Source organism: Lepidochelys kempii, chromosome 2 (genome assembly GCF_965140285.1).
Source record: "Lepidochelys kempii isolate rLepKem1 chromosome 2, rLepKem1.hap1, whole genome shotgun sequence".
Lineage (NCBI taxonomy): Eukaryota > Metazoa > Chordata > Testudines > Cheloniidae > Lepidochelys > Lepidochelys kempii.
Genome location: NC_136381.1, coordinates 21,711,344 through 21,727,637, shown reverse-complemented (window position 1 = coordinate 21,727,637; position 16,294 = coordinate 21,711,344). Strand labels below are relative to the sequence as shown.

Below are 16,294 nucleotides of genomic sequence, written 5' to 3'. Positions count from 1 at the left end.
CTCTATGGGGCGGCCGGGCGGTGTGCGGGGGGGCTGAGGCGGCAGCCCGGTGGTGTGCTGGGGGGGACTGAGGTGGTAGCCCGGTGTGACGGGCTCTATGGGGCGGCCGGGCGGTGTGCGGGGGGGCTGAGGCGGCAGCCCGGTGTGAGGGGGTCTATGGGGCTGCCGGGCGGTGTGCGGGGGGGCTGAGGCGGCAGCCCGGTGTGAGGGGGTCTATGGGGCGGCCGGGCGGTGTGCGGGGGGGCTGAGGCGGCAGCCCGGTGTGAGGGGGTCTATGGGGCGGCCGGGCGGTGTGCGGGGGGGCTGAGGCGGCAGCCCGGTGTGAGGGGGTCTATGGGGCTGCCGGTCGGGGGGCTGAGGCGGCAGCCCGCTGTGACGGGCTCTATGGGGCGGCCGGGCGGTGTGCGGGGGGGCTGAGGCGGCAGCCCGGTGTGACGGGCTCTGTGGGGCGGCCGGGCGGTGTGCTGGGGGGGACTGAGGCGGTAGCCCGGTGTGACGGGCTCTATGGGGCGGCCGGGCGGTGTGCGGGGGGGCTGAGGCGGCAGCCCGGTGTGAGGGGGTCTATGGGGCTGCCGGGCGGTGTGCGGGGGGGCTGAGGCGGCAGCCCGGTGTGAGGGGCTCTATGGGGCGGCCGGGCGGTGTGCGGGGGGGCTGAGGCGGCAGCCCGGTGTGACGGGCTCTATGGGGCGGCCGGGCGGTGTGCGGGGGGGCTGAGGCGGCAGCCCGGTGTGAGGGGGTCTATGGGGCGGCCGGGCGGTATGCGGGGGGGCTGAGGCGGCAGCCCGGTGTGAGGGGGTCTATGGGGCGGCCGGGCGGTGTGCGGGGGACTGAAGGGGCAGCCCGGTGTGCGGGGAGTCTATGGGGCGGTGTGCGAGACCCGGGGGCAGCAGGGCTCCCGGCGAAAACCCTCCCCGAGCCCCCAGCGGCAGCAGCCGCCCGCCCCGGGTGGAAGCCGGGGGCGGGGCCGCGCATTGTGACGGCGCCGTGTCTCCGCCTCCCCCTCCCTGTAGGGTGGTGCGGGCTGCCGCAGGCCGAGGCCCGAGCGCGAAAGGAACATGGAGGAGGCCGCACTGCGGGGGGCCTGGCCCGTCCAGGAGGCGGGAGCAGGACTATAGCGAGGTCCCTGGGCCAGAGACTGGTACGAGGCGGCGGGTCCCGGGGGATGGCGGCCCCTGGTCCCCCGCAGCTGCCGGGGCTGGGGCTGGGCCCGCGGCTCCGAACAGGGCTGGAAGTTGCGCTGCGGGTGCCCAGCCTCTTCCTCATCGACGCCATCTTCAACTCTTACCCCCTGCCGGGGGGCTCCCTGTGCGCCGGGCTCCTGGGGGTGCTGCTGCGGCTGCTGGGTGAGAGACCCCCCCCGTGCGCCGGGCTCCTGGGGGTGCTGCTGGGGGGAGACCCCCCCTTTCTTCCCCTCCCCCTGTTCACTGAGCTCCTGGGGGTGCTGCTGGGGGAGAGACACCCCCCCTTTACTCTCCTCCCCCTGTTCACCGGGCTCCTGGGGGTGCTGCTGGGGGAGACCTCTTCCACTGTACATCCCCTTTCTTATCCCACCCCGGCTCCTGGAGGCACTGCCGCGGGGGCTGGGTATCCCCCTGGGCCCCGGGGGATACCTGCACTTTCCCAACTGTCCGCCACCCTCCTTGTTGTGTATATAATGTCTTCTGCAGTTTCTACGGTATGCATCCGATGAAGTGAGCTGTAGCTCACGAAAGCTCATGCTCAGATAAATTGGTTAGTCTCTAAGGTGCCACAAGTACTCCTTTCCTCCTTGTTGGTGCATCCGCACACCTCCCGGCCGCCTCCCTCCCCACTTCGAGCTCAGCCGAGTCACCCGCCAGCCTCTGTCTGGTGGCTGCTGCTTTCCCCATAACTCTTCTTGGTGTCTTACGCCTGTTTCCCCGCAACCCTTCTATACCTAGGGCCCCTTCCCTTGAGCGCTTCCACGTTTCTTCTCCTTCCTGTTTCACTGCCAGCTGATCCGAATTCTCTAGTCTCTGTTCTGTTGCCCTAGTTCTCTTTTTTACCTGTATTGAGTAGATATGTCTGCACTTTCCTCCTCTCCTGCTGCTGGTCTGACTTCATTGAGCTCATAGCGTTTCACTCTTTTATTCTCCACTCATCATTTTTTTCCTTCTGCTTCAGCATCTCTCCCTCCTAACAGCAGCAAGTTGAGAGCTGATTCCTTCTGCTACATATCTCCTAACTGAAGTAAACTGAAGAGATTTCTTCTGCTCCTCTTTCCTCATTCTCTTGCTTTTTGCCTGTGGCTCCTAACCTGCCCTCAAATGAGATATTTTTGCCCCTCAGTAACAATTTGAGAACCCTAGAAAATTTTAAAATTCCATCCAAGTGTTAGGAATTATGATTGTAACTTTATCCGGCTAACGAGTCCTGCAAGTGATGCTGAAGCTAATACCTTCAGTGTCTCTAAAATAGATTACACTGTGGTAATGGGTCTTCTGCTATGTGACCATTTTGCATTACTATCCATTTCTCTTTAGAGTTTTTCTTTTTCTCCATATTTGAGATTGTAATGTTCTGTGTAGTCTGGAGATTTTCAACAGTCCTTTGCTTGGTGATCTTACACATATCACATTCTGATAAGAGAGACTTTAAAAAACAACCACCAGAAGTGTAATATGCTTTGTTGAAACATACTTCAAAATCTTTGAATGTAATAGAATCACAGAAGTGTGGGACTGGAAGGGACCTCAAGAGGTCATCTAGTATTTAGTGCAGTCCCTTGCACTCAAGGCAGGGCTACATAATAACTAGACCATTCCTGACAGGTGTTCCTAACCTGTTCTTAAAAACCTTCAGTGACAGAGATTCCACAGCCTCTCTAGTCAATTTGTTCCTGGGCTTAACCACCCTGACAGGAAGTTTTTCCTCATGTCAAACCTAAACCTCCCTTGCTGCAATCTAAGCCTATTGCTTCTTGTCCTATCTCCAAAGATTAACAAGAACAGTTTTTCACCTTCATCTTTGTAACAACCTTTTACGTACTTTAAAACTGCAGCGTGGAGGGATAGCTCAGTGGTTTGAGCATTGGTCTGCTAAACCCAGAGTTGTGAGTTCAATCCTTGAGGGGGCCATTTAGGGATGGGGTAAAAATTGGGGATTGGTCCTGCTTTGAGCAGGGGGTTGGACTAGATGACCTCCCGAGGTCCCTTCCAACCCTGTGATTCTATGATCATGTCTCCCCTCAGTCTTCTCTTCCTCAGATTAAAGAAACCCAGTTTTTTCAATCCTATAGCTTATAAAGTACAAGAAAAAGAATTCCCAGATAGGGAAAAAGTGAAACTTGGCAGGAGTCATGGTTGATAGTGGGGAATTTTTCATTGTTTTCCTGTGTGATATATAATATATTTATATTACAGTAGTGTTCCTGTGTCCCATAAACAGGACTGGGATACTATTGTCCTAAGCACGGTACAAATGCAGTTCCCACCTGTACAGAGTTTGCAATCCCAAAAGACAGGAGAGAGGCAGAAGGTGGGGGAAGGGAACACAAAATACAATGTTTCAGAGTAGCAGCCGTGTTAGTCTGTATCTGCAAAAAGAAAAGGAGTACTTGTGGCACCTTAGAGACTAACCAATTTATTAGAGCATAAGCTTTCATGAGCTACAGCTCACTTTGTCGGACGCATACAGTGGAAAATATAGCGGGGGAGATTTTATATACACAGAGAACATGAAACAATGGGTGTTACCATACAGACTGTAACAAGAGTGACAAGGTGAGCTATTACCAGCAGGAGAGCGGCGGGGGGCAGAACCTTTTGTAGTGATAGTCAAGGTGGGTCATTTCCAGCACTTTACAAGAACAGTAGGAGCAGAAATCATAGACTATCAGGGTTGGAAGGGACCTCAGGAGGTCATCTAGTCCAACCCCCTGCTTAAAGCAGGACCAATCCCCAATTTTTGCCCCAGATCCCTAAATGGCCCCCTCAAGGATTGAACTCACAACCCTGGGTTTAGCAGGCCAATGCTCAAACCACTGGGCTATCCATCCCTGCCATCCACAAAGAGAAATAGTTTTACTGGAGTGGATGTGTCATTACACAAAGGCTTCTTGTGGCTGCTGCTGCTCATGTGAAGAATTGGGTAGGCTACATGGCTCAGTGCCTAGGTGAGTTCATGGATTGTAGTATGCAGGCTAGAAAGCCTTCATGTGCCCGCTGTGCCTTCAGTTGAAGCTGGTAGTGGTGCTTTTGGAGAAGGAGCCCTTCTTGTTCCTGCTTTTCTGTATGTTGGGAGAAAGGGAGGGGGGTAAATGGTTCCTGTTCATTAGGAAGGTCTCTCTTGTCTTGCGGGACTGGAAGGCCCTGACTTACTCCCTCTGTTCCCTAAGCTGGTGTGGGCACTACCTTAAACTGATAAATTACCTTTTTTTTAAGTGATACTTCTAAATGTCTCGTTTAGAACACCTTTCAAACACCTTTCAAAGTCCTGTTTTGTATGAGGCAGATGCTTTAGAAAGTGCCTTGGAATTAATCCCACATAAATGAGAGTTGGTGTGTTTGTTATTGGATGATCTCTGTTAAGTGTCTAATAATATGATTATGGCACTCTTCAGAATGGTGTCTGTATGATAGGTTTTTGGAGAAGGAGCGGGTAATCATTTTGTTCTTTGTTTATTTTTCCTCCATGGAAAGTTTTGGAAGAAAGCTTATGCTCAAATAAATTTGTTAGTCTCTAAAGTGCCACAGGTACTCCTTTTCTTTTTTTAAAAACTAAACTGGTTGCAGCATTTGATATACTTTTATAAAAATAGGATAAATACCCTAATTTAGCTATGGATGGGAGGAAAGGTTATGTGTCCCAATGAAATTTCATTGCTACTGTTGGAGAGTGCTGTTTGAATAGTTTTGAAACGCTATTCCAGATAGTATATCTTGTTTTGAGAAGAATGAATGGAATGCTGTACAGTTATGGTACATTATGGAATCCTGTTGCTTCCGTTTAAGTTTTGTATTCAGTTCTGCCCTGATTTGCTTCCTATGTAAGTAACCACATTGGCTTCAACTGGGATTAGGTGAATAGGAAGTCAGGGCAGAATGGAGTCCTAAAACTATTTCCAAGCTTTCTCTAACCTTTCTGCTTAACCTCTCACTTTATCTCCCTAATTACACACTCTCCTTTCACCATCTCCTTTGGCTCCCAGTTTTCTTTAAGCATTAAAATAATTTCTGGGGTCATGTGTGTCTAATGCATTAAATTGTCACTTCAGAAGGCAATATCTCTTCTTTGGGGTGTGCTGATTTGACAGGTTCACTGGAGATGTTGCTTTCTAAGTGTAGATTGAGCTTGAGGTGGACAGAGTTGGGGGTGGAAAGACAGTTCAGTGGCTGATTAAAGAGTTAAAAAATAAATAGTATGTGGACAAGTAATAGTTCCTTCTAATATAGCTTGTATATTACTGACTTTTGAATACTCTGTTGAATTCTGGGTACCACATTACCAGAAAGATATTGACAAATTGCAGGGAGTGCAGCTGAGAATAGAAACAAGGGAATTAGAGGTATTGATTACAGTATAAGGGAAGATACAAATTACACTATTAGTAATGTCATCCTCATGTTAAGATAATTGTTTTTTACTGTTTGTAAATCTTTGTTCTCAGAGGATTTAGAGCATTGTGCAGCAATCAATTTAAAATATTATTTTCAGAAAGCAATCGGGTTCTGTCCTTATATAAAACACATGAACCAGGTATGATATATTTGGATTTTCCAAATGAAGTTGCTAGCAACTCACGATATGTGTATAGCTAGAACTACACTGGTACTGGGTACAATCCTATCCCGAGCAGGTGCCTGCAGCTCTTCGTTACTTAGAATGGTGTGTTATTGCAGAAGCGCAAAAAAAAAAAAAATCCTCACGATATTAGTCAAAATTTATCCAGACTGGTTTGGATGTGAACACTGTCGCATGGGCAGAAGGGCCATGGACGAGTGAGGTATTACAGAGGCTAGTGTGAGTCCCATTGTATTTAACATTTTCAATAATGACTTGGAGGTGGTTGTTGAGGTGATAAATGGCACACTAATGAAATGCATAGATGATACTAAAGAAGGAGGCATTGGAAGGACAGAGATAATACAAATATATGTAGAGATTAGAAACATGGCCCAAGAAAAACACAACAAGATTAAACATGGAAAAATGCAAGCTTTTAAATCGGGGGCAAAAGACATCACAAATTCTATATGAGGGAAAAATGTGGCAAACAAATATGCTGAGACCTGAAATTGACAGACAACAAATTCGGTGTGAGTTTTCACAGTGATATGGCAGGCAAAGACCAATGCTTTTGTACACACATCACAGAATTCTATCATGTCACAAAACAAGTAGTTAATAGTTCCTCTCTGTATGAGTTTGTTCAGTTCTGAACACCTTATTACAAGACCTTATAAGAGAGAGAGATAAATTAGAGCAGGGGCAGGCAAACCTTTTGGCCTGAGGGCCACATCGGGTTTCTGAAATTGTATAGAGGTCCGGCACCTGCCCCCATCCGACCCCCCCCCCGCTTCTCGCCCCCGTCCCTTGGCAGCCCCCCTGCCTCATCCAACCCATCCTCTCATTCCTGACTGCCCCCCGCCGCCCCATCCAGCCACCACTTCTCCCTGACCGTCCCTGGAACCCCATGCCCCCATTCAACTCCCCTGTTCCCTGCCCTCTGACCGCCCCGACCCCTATCCACATCCCCGCCCACTGACCATCACCCCAAACTCCCCTGCCCTCTATCCAAACCCCCACCCCCTTACCGCGCTGCCTGGAGCGCTGGAAGCACTACAGCCGCGGTGCCCAGAGCACTGGGCCAGGCTGCTGTACCGCCCGGCTGGAGCCAGCCATACCACCACGCAGCACAGAGCACCGGGCCAGGCTGCTGTACCGCCCGGCTGGAGCCAGCCATACCACCACGCAGCACAGAGCACCAGGCCAGGCTGCTGTACCACCCGGCTGGAGCCAGCCATACCACCACGCAGCACAGAGCACCGGGCCAGGCTGCTGTACCGCCCGGCTGGAGCCAGCCATACCACCACGCAGCACAGAGCACCGGGCCAGGCTGCTGTACCGCCCGGCTGGAGCCAGCCATACCACCACGCAGCACAGAGCACCGGGCCAGGCTGCTGTACCGCCCGGCTGGAGCCAGCCATACCACCACGCAGCACAGAGCACCGGGCCAGGCTGCTGTACCGCCCGGCTGGAGCCAGCCATACCACCACGCAGCACAGAGCACCGGGCCAGGCTGCTGTACCGCCCGGCTGGAGCCAGCCATACCACCACGCAGCACAGAGCACCGGGCCAGGCTGCTGTACCGCCCGGCTGGAGCCAGCCATACCACCACGCAGCACAGAGCACCGGGCCAGGCTGTGACTCTGCAGCTCTGCTGCCCAGAGGATTGTGCCGGTGGTGCAGTGAGCTGAGGCTGCGGGGGGAGGGGGAACAGCAGGGAAGGTTCTGCGGGTTAGCCTTCCAGGCCAGGAGCTCAGGGGCTGGGCAGGAGTGTCCCATGGGCCGTACTTTGAACTCCCTCTAATTCAGAGGTGGGCAAACAAGACCAATAAAAGTAAATCTGTACACGTATAAAAAAAAAAAGATGAAATTACATAGGATGAGACATAACAATTCAAAAATATCTGAATAGTATAAATATCAAATTATGTCAAATTATTTATGGTAGTACAAGGATGTATATCTAGGAGTTACAAGATGAAATTAATACACATTTTTTCTGAAAACTTCCTAACAATCTATTAAGCTGTGGAACGGAATCCTAAAATTCCCTCCATAATGTAGGAAAACTAAATCTAGCTAGACTGGGAAAACAAACTTTAAAATGTGTTATAGGGAATGGCCTACAGTGACTAGTATCTATTCTATTTTCCAATTAGGTCTAATTTCTGTGATTGTCTCTCAGCTTGTAAGAGCAGTATGTTTTTGGTTTCTCTAGACCAGTGTTGCTCAGCCAGTGGGTTGTAACCCGCAGCAGGGTCATGAAAGGAATTGGGTTGGGGTATCACAGTCTAAAACAAAAAAAATCTTCCCCTATTCCCTGCAGACCCTTACCCTTCAAGTATTCCCTACCAATCTCTCGACACACACAAAAATATATAGGTTTATCATTGTTAATACATTTACTATAAGAGTGAAAATGTTAGATTGCAAAATTTGACTTTGAATAAGTGGTCACCAATCTCAAAAGGTTGAAAAATGCTGCCTCAAGCAAATTGGAGCGGATTGTTTTGTCATTTGAGTCAAACAGCTGTTAGAAATACGTAAAAAAAATTGTAGGTTTTACCCTAGGTTTTCAGCAACTTTCTACAGATCTGGATAGGAATATGGTATCCTGTATGAAAATGAATGTGCACAGTTGTATTCTTGGCTTTCTCTCTTACTATCATACTTATATTACAAAAATAATTGGTTTCCTATCGTCAAACTAAAAAGTTAAACTAATTGGACACTAGATTATTTAAGGTGTTGTAATAGCTTGACTTCTTAGAATGATTGAAGTGAACACCTCAAAATAGCAGCAATTTAAGAATGTCTGAAGGTTTCAAAATATATTCTGATAGCAACATTTTACTTATACTGTTCTCTAAATTTTAAAAATAATTAAAAAAAAAAGTTAGTGAAAGGCTCTGGATTAATTGTCCTACAGACTGAAGTCCTCTATAGATTCACAGTACTTGAAGAGTTCAGGCATTGGCAATTCAGTGCTTTTGTCAAAAATAAGTTATTTGGCTCAATACGGGTGTAGCTGAGTGGAAATTTAGTGGTGTGTGATATACAGAAAGTCAGACTAGATGAACAAATGTCCCATCAGGTCTTAAAATCTATGAATCTCCCTGCATTGTGTCTCAATACTGATCTGGAAGGATCCCACTCTACCGAGATGGGGGAAGTAGTTAAGTCTTTGTATTGAAATTGCAAAAAAGACGGACAGTTGTGGTGGTGACTTACTGTTTTTGCATAATTGGTGTGGGGCTCACTTTTTGTGTGTATTAAAAGCAAGTTAAGTAGTCCTGTACCCTGTGCCTCTTGCACAGAAAAAGCTAAAGTTTAAAGAGTAGCTCTACTCACAAATGTTTTTTAGAAATGTTTAAAGGTAAATAAAAGCATCAAAGCTAAAAACTCTGAACTGTGTATCATGAGAGTTAATAGGTAAAATGCGTATGTCTAATTTCTGCTGAAAACTAAATGATTTCATTCTGTTTTTTAGGGGTCTTTGTATCCAGTGTTGTTCTGGTCTTGCAACAGCGAGCACTTTTCAAGTTTTATATGATCAGCTCAGCATTTCTGCTAGCTGCAACCTCAGTGTTGGTGAATTATTATGCTTCTTTGCACATAAACTTCTACAGTGCTTACTACACAGCAGCTTTTGGAATTCAGTTCCTCCCTCATAAAGGACCCTCACTATGGATGGCACTTTCTATCCTTCAGCTTACCTTTGGGATTGGATATGTTACATTGTTAAACGTACAGTCCATATACTCCCAACTAATCATACTGGATATACTGATTCCTATAATAGGCTTGATCATTGAATTACCTTTAAATGTCAGACAGATTTTAGTTTTTATTTCAGGCCTAATTCTGACATTACATACCACAATCAATTTAGTTATGAAAATTAAATGGTTCTATTATTCCACACGATACGTTTATCTCCTTTTAAGGCATATGTATCGCATTTATGGATTACAGTTATTGATGGAAGATACGTGGAAAAGGATTCGTTTTCCAGCTGTACTGCGTGTGTTCTGGCTAACGAGACTTACAGCACAAGCAGTTGTGTTAACTTATGTTGTCAAGATGGCAGAAACTAATACAGAAGAGAAGTTCTACTTGATTTCTTGGGAAAATTGTTGGGAACTAGTTTGCAGTCTTATAATAAGTGGGTGTGATTCTACTTTAACTGTCTTAGGCATGAGCGCTGTAATTTCTTCAGTAGCCCATTATTTGGGTCTGGGTATTTTGGCCTTTATTGGATCAACTGATGAAGATGACAAGAGGCTTGGTTTTGTAGCACCTGTTTTATTTTTTATTTTGGCTCTGCAGACTGGCTTAAGTGGTCTAAAGCCAGAAGAGAGACTAGTTCGCCTAAGTCGAAACATGTGCCTTTTGTTAACTGCAGTCCTGCATTTTATCCATGGAATGACAGACCCTGTACTAATGTCTCTCAGTGCCTCCCATGTGTCATCATTTCGCAGACACTTCCCTGTACTTCTTGTTTCAGCTTGCCTTTTTATTCTTCCAGTTCTGCTCAGTTATATCCTTTGGCACCACTATGCACTAAATACATGGCTTTTTGCAGTTACAGCATTCTGTGTGGAACTTTGCCTAAAAGTAATTGTTTCTATCACGGTTTATGTACTATTCATGATTGATGGCTACTATAATGTCCTATGGGAAAAGCTTGATGATTATGTCTACTATGTTCGTTCAACAGGCAATATTATTGAGTTTATATTTGGTGTGATCATGTTTGGAAATGGAGCTTATACCATGGTATTTGAATCAGGAAGTAAGATTCGTGCTTGCATGATGTGTCTACATGCTTATTTCAACATCTACTTGCAAGCAAAGAATGGCTGGAAAACTTTTATAAATCGGAGGACAGCTGTTAAGAAAATAAACTCACTTCCTGAAGTAAAAGGAAGTCGGTTACATGAAATAGATGATGTATGTGCAATCTGCTACCATGAGTTTACTACATCTGCTCGTATTACTCCATGCAATCATTACTTTCATGCACTTTGCCTTCGGAAATGGCTCTATATTCAAGACACTTGTCCAATGTGCCATCAAAAAGTATATATTGAAGAAAAGGAAAATGCAAATATCTCTAACAATGGGTTTGTTGCACCTAATGAAAATCCTGTAGAAGTTGCAGAAGAAGCTGCTCATGAAATAAATGAAGATAATGACAGTACTGACAGTGGTGATGATGATGACTGTGTGGCAGAACACCAGAATGAGACTCTTAATGTTGATTCTGACTCCGTGGGTGACTAAAATCACTGAGGTATTTGTTTAAAATGGAGTTCAACAACAGAATAAAAGTTTCACTTCACTGTATACTTAAGCACAACAATGGCATCTCAGTGTTGTCTGTGAATGGTTGTCATTTACTCTGGTGTGCTACTGTAAATATACCACTAATTATTTCCAGTCTCTTTCATGACTACCTTAAACTTGTGTACATTATTGTACATGGAATAAAATGTTTTCACATGTTTAAGACAAAGTTGGACAAACACTTGATATAGTGACATATGTAATCCATCTGCTGTGCCAAAGGCTGCATGCTAAATTCTAGAACAATGATTTTTGGCTGTGAGTTAAACTATTGGAGAAAAAAGACCTTCAGTATGCCTGGAAGACACAATTAGAGATGAAATGTTTTGAACCTATAAATTTAAAAACATTAGCAGAACATTATAGCTATCTCAAAATAAAGTTCAGGTTTGTAGAAAACTTAAAAGTACTTGTGTGTGTGGAATATAAGAATGAAACTGCTATGTTTTCTGGAAAACTTTCTCAGAACCAAGCTGTATGATGGATAGGTAAACTTCATTAATATTATGAGAAGGTACCATGGAAAGTAAAAACTTTGCTTTTTACAGACTTATTTTAATCTGATACAAAGTCAGAGTACTGGAAAAGATGAATCAAGAGCATAGCTGCTACAGCCTACCCTTAAAATTGATCCTAGAATGTTGTGAGGGAAGTAGAGCTGCAAAACTGACTGTACAAAAAGCAGACCAAGTTTGTTGAGGCATTAGGTCTGTGGCCATCGGGCTTTTTGTGTAGCCATAGTCTCCTTGGCACTGATGGAGGTGGGGGGCAAAGCAGTGCTCCCCCCCAGGGGCACCAGCCGGTGTTGGGACTGACCCCCTTTGGATCCACAAATACCAGAGGAGTAGGCTTTAGACCTGGGGTGGCAGGCAGCAGTAGGTTCCATCCCCTGGACATTAGGCTTTGGGCTCCAGCCCCACACTCACCCCCATACTTCTGGCCCTCATTATGGCCTCTTATCCCTGTTGCATAGCTGCAGGGCTCCTCTCCTTTGGCTCAACCCCCATTACCCCTGGCCCCTGCTGCTTTCCTACCCACCTCCCTATCCAGGGCTTAGCTCTGGCAAGCTGGAGGACAAATTGAGTAAGTCAGTTGTGAAAAGTGATATTTGTATATTATTCACTGTCTCCCAGCTACCTAACAAGCCTGCTGCTGTGAAAAGTGATTAACATACAAATATCACTTTTCACAGAAACAGACTTACTAGCTAGCAAATCTTTAAAAAATCCTCCCCTCCCCCAAAAAAGAACAACAAAACAACACTATGCAAAGTACTTTCTGTTTCTATTCTGTTTCGGTCCAGAAAAGAATAGACATAACTGTACATTTTTTATTGAGTCTGCAAAAAAAAAACCCACACAAATTAGTGATTTGGACATGTATATGTGCATATGTATTATTTTCCCTAAAGTTAATTATTTTAGGAAAAATGGTCAGAGTGGCCACCAAAAAAATTGTTGCGAGAACCCCTGCTTTAGATGTTCAGTATTTGAGGTTTACAAAGACAGGTTTAATCTTGTCATACCTCAAAATATAATTTTTTTTTTATGGCAGGAGGGGTTGTTTTTTTTTTTAAGTTTTATAGTAAGGTTAACAGACTTTGCATACTTTTATACAAAATAAGGGTAAGGAACAGCATTACATATCAGAAAAGAAGACTTTAATAGTATTGTTGTAAAGAGTGTTGGCCAGTTCAAGTGGGTCTTCCTCTCTTACTGTCGTCATTATCTCTAGCACTTGACTAAAAAGAAAAAAAGTTAATTTTACTCAGTTATGTGTAATGGTAAATATACTAATGTCAGTTTAGTTTATGCGTACACAACTAGCTACGAGGGGACCAAGATGGTCAGGACTTAATGGTGCAAGTATACTTTAGTTTCATTTGTACACAGTAACTAGCTTCTACCACTTAAAACATCAACCACTCACTGGCAGTCTCCTAATCTTTGATCCTTTGACAACTTTTGCTTGGCCTACATAGGTAGTTAAACAACCTTACATTCCAATGAAAGTGATTTTGCTGTACAGGTGAAACTTCTGCTATTTTGGATAAAGTGCAGTATAAATCTCTCACGTAGGCCATCAGAAGTTCAGAGGGTGAATTTAAGAGTGTAGTCAATTAAATAGCCTATACTCTTGCTTCCTATCCACATTTTTTATTTCTAATGAACAAGTTCTTAGGTGTTTAGCAATAGCTTGTTAAATTAACACTTCAGGAATATGGTATTTAAATAAATCTGTTGTTAAAAGGGATGGGGAAGAAGCCAAAGGATAAGACTAAATTAATAGTCACACTTTTCAAAAACTGTTACCCGAAGTCTTGACAGGTGGAGCAATGCACTACCACTTATTTGTATTTAGAAAATACAGGTTTCCAATTAGTAGCTGAAAAACAAGGATTGAATAGTAGTTCCTTCCACTACTTGGTGATCCCCGATAGCCCTTAGGACTACCTTCTGACTATTAATGCAATATTGTGCTTCTTTAGATGCAGCTGAATTAGTGGATACACTTCTGCTTAGAAAAAACCTCAGTTAAGTTCTACAGTGCTGCCCTTTCAAGTTCTTTATTGCCACTAAAGCTTCAGTTCACAAGAAAAATTTCTGCACAGGTGGTTTGTTGTAGGTACAAGACATTAAGTGAAAGTGATCATTGAGGGAGAGATTCTCAGCTGGTTGTAGATACATTAGCTTTAGTAGAGCTACACCAATTTACCCCAGCTGAGGATCTGGCCTCAGGAAGTTTCACTAGGAAATCTTAAGCTGAAGTCCATATTTAGGCCAATAAATAAGTGGCCTTTTCTAAAGTTCCGTGCACCCAGCAGCTCCCCTTAACTTCAGCAGAAGTTGCTTAGCACTTCTGAAAAACCAGGCCACCTATTTAGCTTCCTGAATAGAAAATCTCAACCTGAAGTCCATAAAGTCAGACATTTAGCCAGTGTAAATTGGTGTAGCTCTACAGAAGCTTATGTAGCCATCCCAAGTAACACTAGCTGAGAATCTGTATAGCTCTGACAATGACAACAGGGAATTTTCCCCTCATGGAGAACAGACCATCACCCAATGGCCTATGACAAAGGCCTGATGTAGTTTATTTTGACAGTACTTTCCACCTTACCCTCCTTTAATAGCCACATCTTTTTGTTGTTAAAGAGGAAGGGCTTGATCCACAAAGGGGATGTAGGGTAAGCCTTGTAATGCCTACATTTAGGTGTTCTGCCACCCAGAGGACACCTTAGCCCCAAGTCAGGCTCCCATACTCTCTGCACTGTGAATGAGGGGCAGGTGCCTAAAAAGCGGATTCACAAAAGCCACCATAGGCTGCCTAAACTAACTAGGAGACAATGCCAAAGAGAGGTTTTGCCTAAGCCTCACCCCCTCAAAGGGAATTGGGTGCCTGTTTCCACTTGGAATTCACCACTGAAGAGTCTCCTAATTAGATCCCTAGATCAGCTCAGTCCTTTTTCAAGTAAAACTGAGGAAGAGGGTACTGCCCTTAAACTCAGTAGCCAAGCAGTTAGCGTACTCTGCCAGAATGTGGGAGAGAGAGGTTCAAATGTACACTTTGCCCGATTGAGAACAGGGACTTGAACACAGGTCTTCTACCTCTAAGGTGCCACAAGTACTCCTTTTCTTTTTGCGAATACAGACTAACACGGCTGTTCCTCTGAAACCTCTCAGGTGAGTAACCATTAGGCTAACAGGGTATTTTGGGATGTATGTCTCTCAATCTCTCCTGCTGAAGATGTTTTACTTTTGTGTTACATACTTAATCATCAGCCTAGAGAGAATATAGCCTAGGGGTTAGCATACTCTCCTGGGAGACTCAGGTCTCTGCTCCAGTGACAAAGTATTCCACCTCCTTTTTCAGGCTGTGTTTTTCTGGGGTCCATTCCAGTAGACATGCTCTTAAGAGACCCCTGAGAATGCCTACCAAATTGGGACCTGCAGGCAAGATAGATGAGAGAAAGTCTAGTTTGTGAATCCCACTAGGGCTGAGGCATGAAGTAGGTGCTGAGCATCAGAACTTGGTCAGCTTTGCACGTGCCCACCAGCAGGAATTCAGGCAGCAGCAGAGCAAGGGTAGAATGTAGGCATATAAAGTGGCAGTTAAGTACCAAAATCTCTGTGGATCTAGCCTAAGATGGCCTCCAATGTCACTTATCACACTTCATTTTATCTGAGACTAAAGTAATCAACTGAAGATTTTTGTTTTGTCCAATTTACATCTTAGAATTGATATTCAGGGTTGAAGTTGGCTGCATACTATTTATGATCATTTTAAAGGGTGACTGACTTTAGTCCCATTTTGACCTAAACATTTTATACCTAATGTTACAGGTTGCTGACTGTCACTGAAATCAGAAAATCCTTCCCCCGCTCCCAGTAAAATAATAAACAAAATTTTATCCATCGTTAGTTGCACTTCATATCATGTACTGCTCTTCGGGGGGTGGGGGGAGCTCCCCTGCATATTCTCCCCCACTCTCTGTAACAAGGTATTGACTGCTAACAGCTAAATTGAAACAGGATCAGCTGACAAGCATGTGTGTAGAGAGGGGGAGGAACAGACTCTTAACATAATTTGAGGTTCATCCAGATAACCTTTCTAAAACAGCAGCAGGGAGAAGATAAACTTTACAAATTGGGGACATACAAGTTTGTCAAAATATTGTTAGAAATTGTTAAATCAAACTGTGTCCCTATAAGGTCTGGTAATGTATTGAAAAGTATGGAAAGTACACGTTATTCAAAAGCTCCTACAAATTGCTATGCACAAAGAGCTTCTGAACACTCTTAGAATAGATGATGCCATATCAAAGTAAGATCAATCAACTCTCTTGTGGATTACTTGCCAAATTTATTTGGACTCTTTAGTAGCTGCATCCAAAGACTTTTTTTTTTTTTTTTTTTTTTAATAAAGACACTGGCTTTTAAAAATTAAGCTATAAAACTTTTTTTTTCCCCAAAATGACTGAACATTTCTACAAGTAAACTAGTTTCAGATTTTGATTACTACGAACGTATTTACATTCTTGCTGACAGACACTCTTGCAAACTGTTACTGGGCCAAAAGTGAATTAAAGTCACTTACAACTAGGCTTGGGAGAATTAGATTTTTAGGTAAATGTCAATTTCACCATATACAAACTGGTGAAAAAAATATTTCCATTGATAATTGAAATGTACAGATAGAGAAA

General features: G+C 44.7%; 2 protein-coding genes across 7 annotated transcripts in view; one reads left to right on the top strand and one right to left on the bottom strand.

Moving 5' to 3' along the window:
* The first annotated feature begins 1,075 nt into the window (after window positions 1-1,075).
* Window positions 1,076-15,816, top strand: RNF139 (ring finger protein 139). Of its 2 annotated transcripts, none has more exons than XM_073330158.2 (2): window positions 1,076-1,343; window positions 9,236-15,816. In XM_073330158.2, exons 1-2 carry the CDS (start codon window positions 1,163-1,165, stop codon window positions 11,029-11,031), a joined length of 1,977 nt encoding a protein of 658 aa, XP_073186259.1. In that variant the 5' UTR covers window positions 1,076-1,162; the 3' UTR covers window positions 11,032-15,816. The 2 variants fall into 2 exon arrangements, with proteins under 2 accessions (XP_073186259.1, XP_073186260.1); XM_073330159.2 differs by lacking the exon at window positions 1,076-1,343 and adding an exon at window positions 3,988-7,556.
* Window positions 6,766-16,294, bottom strand: part of TATDN1 (TatD DNase domain containing 1) — a 31,603-nt gene continuing 22,074 nt past the window's right edge. For 4 of the 5 annotated variants that reach the window (XM_073330160.2, XM_073330161.2, XM_073330162.2 and 1 more), the window contains exons 12-13: window positions 14,907-15,038; window positions 6,766-12,835 (exon numbers count right to left, since the gene is read on the bottom strand). In XM_073330160.2, the coding sequence (XP_073186261.1) occupies window positions 12,733-12,835; window positions 14,907-15,038 (235 nt within the window). In that variant the 3' untranslated portion in view covers window positions 6,766-12,732. The remainder of the gene's footprint in view (window positions 12,836-14,906; window positions 15,039-16,294) is intronic. The other variant, XM_073330164.2, reaches the window with a different exon arrangement.

What these genes read in the sequence shown, in the direction of transcription:
- RNF139 (XM_073330158.2), top strand. Translation starts at nt 1,163, where the DNA reads ATGGCGGCCCCTGGTCCCCCGCAGCTGCCGGGGCTGGGGCTGGGCCCG. An exon ending in GGTGCTGCTGCGGCTGCTGG is followed by an intron (nt 1,344 to 9,235) that starts GTGAGAGACCCC and finishes TCTGTTTTTTAG; the next exon opens with GGGTCTTTGTATCCAGTGTT.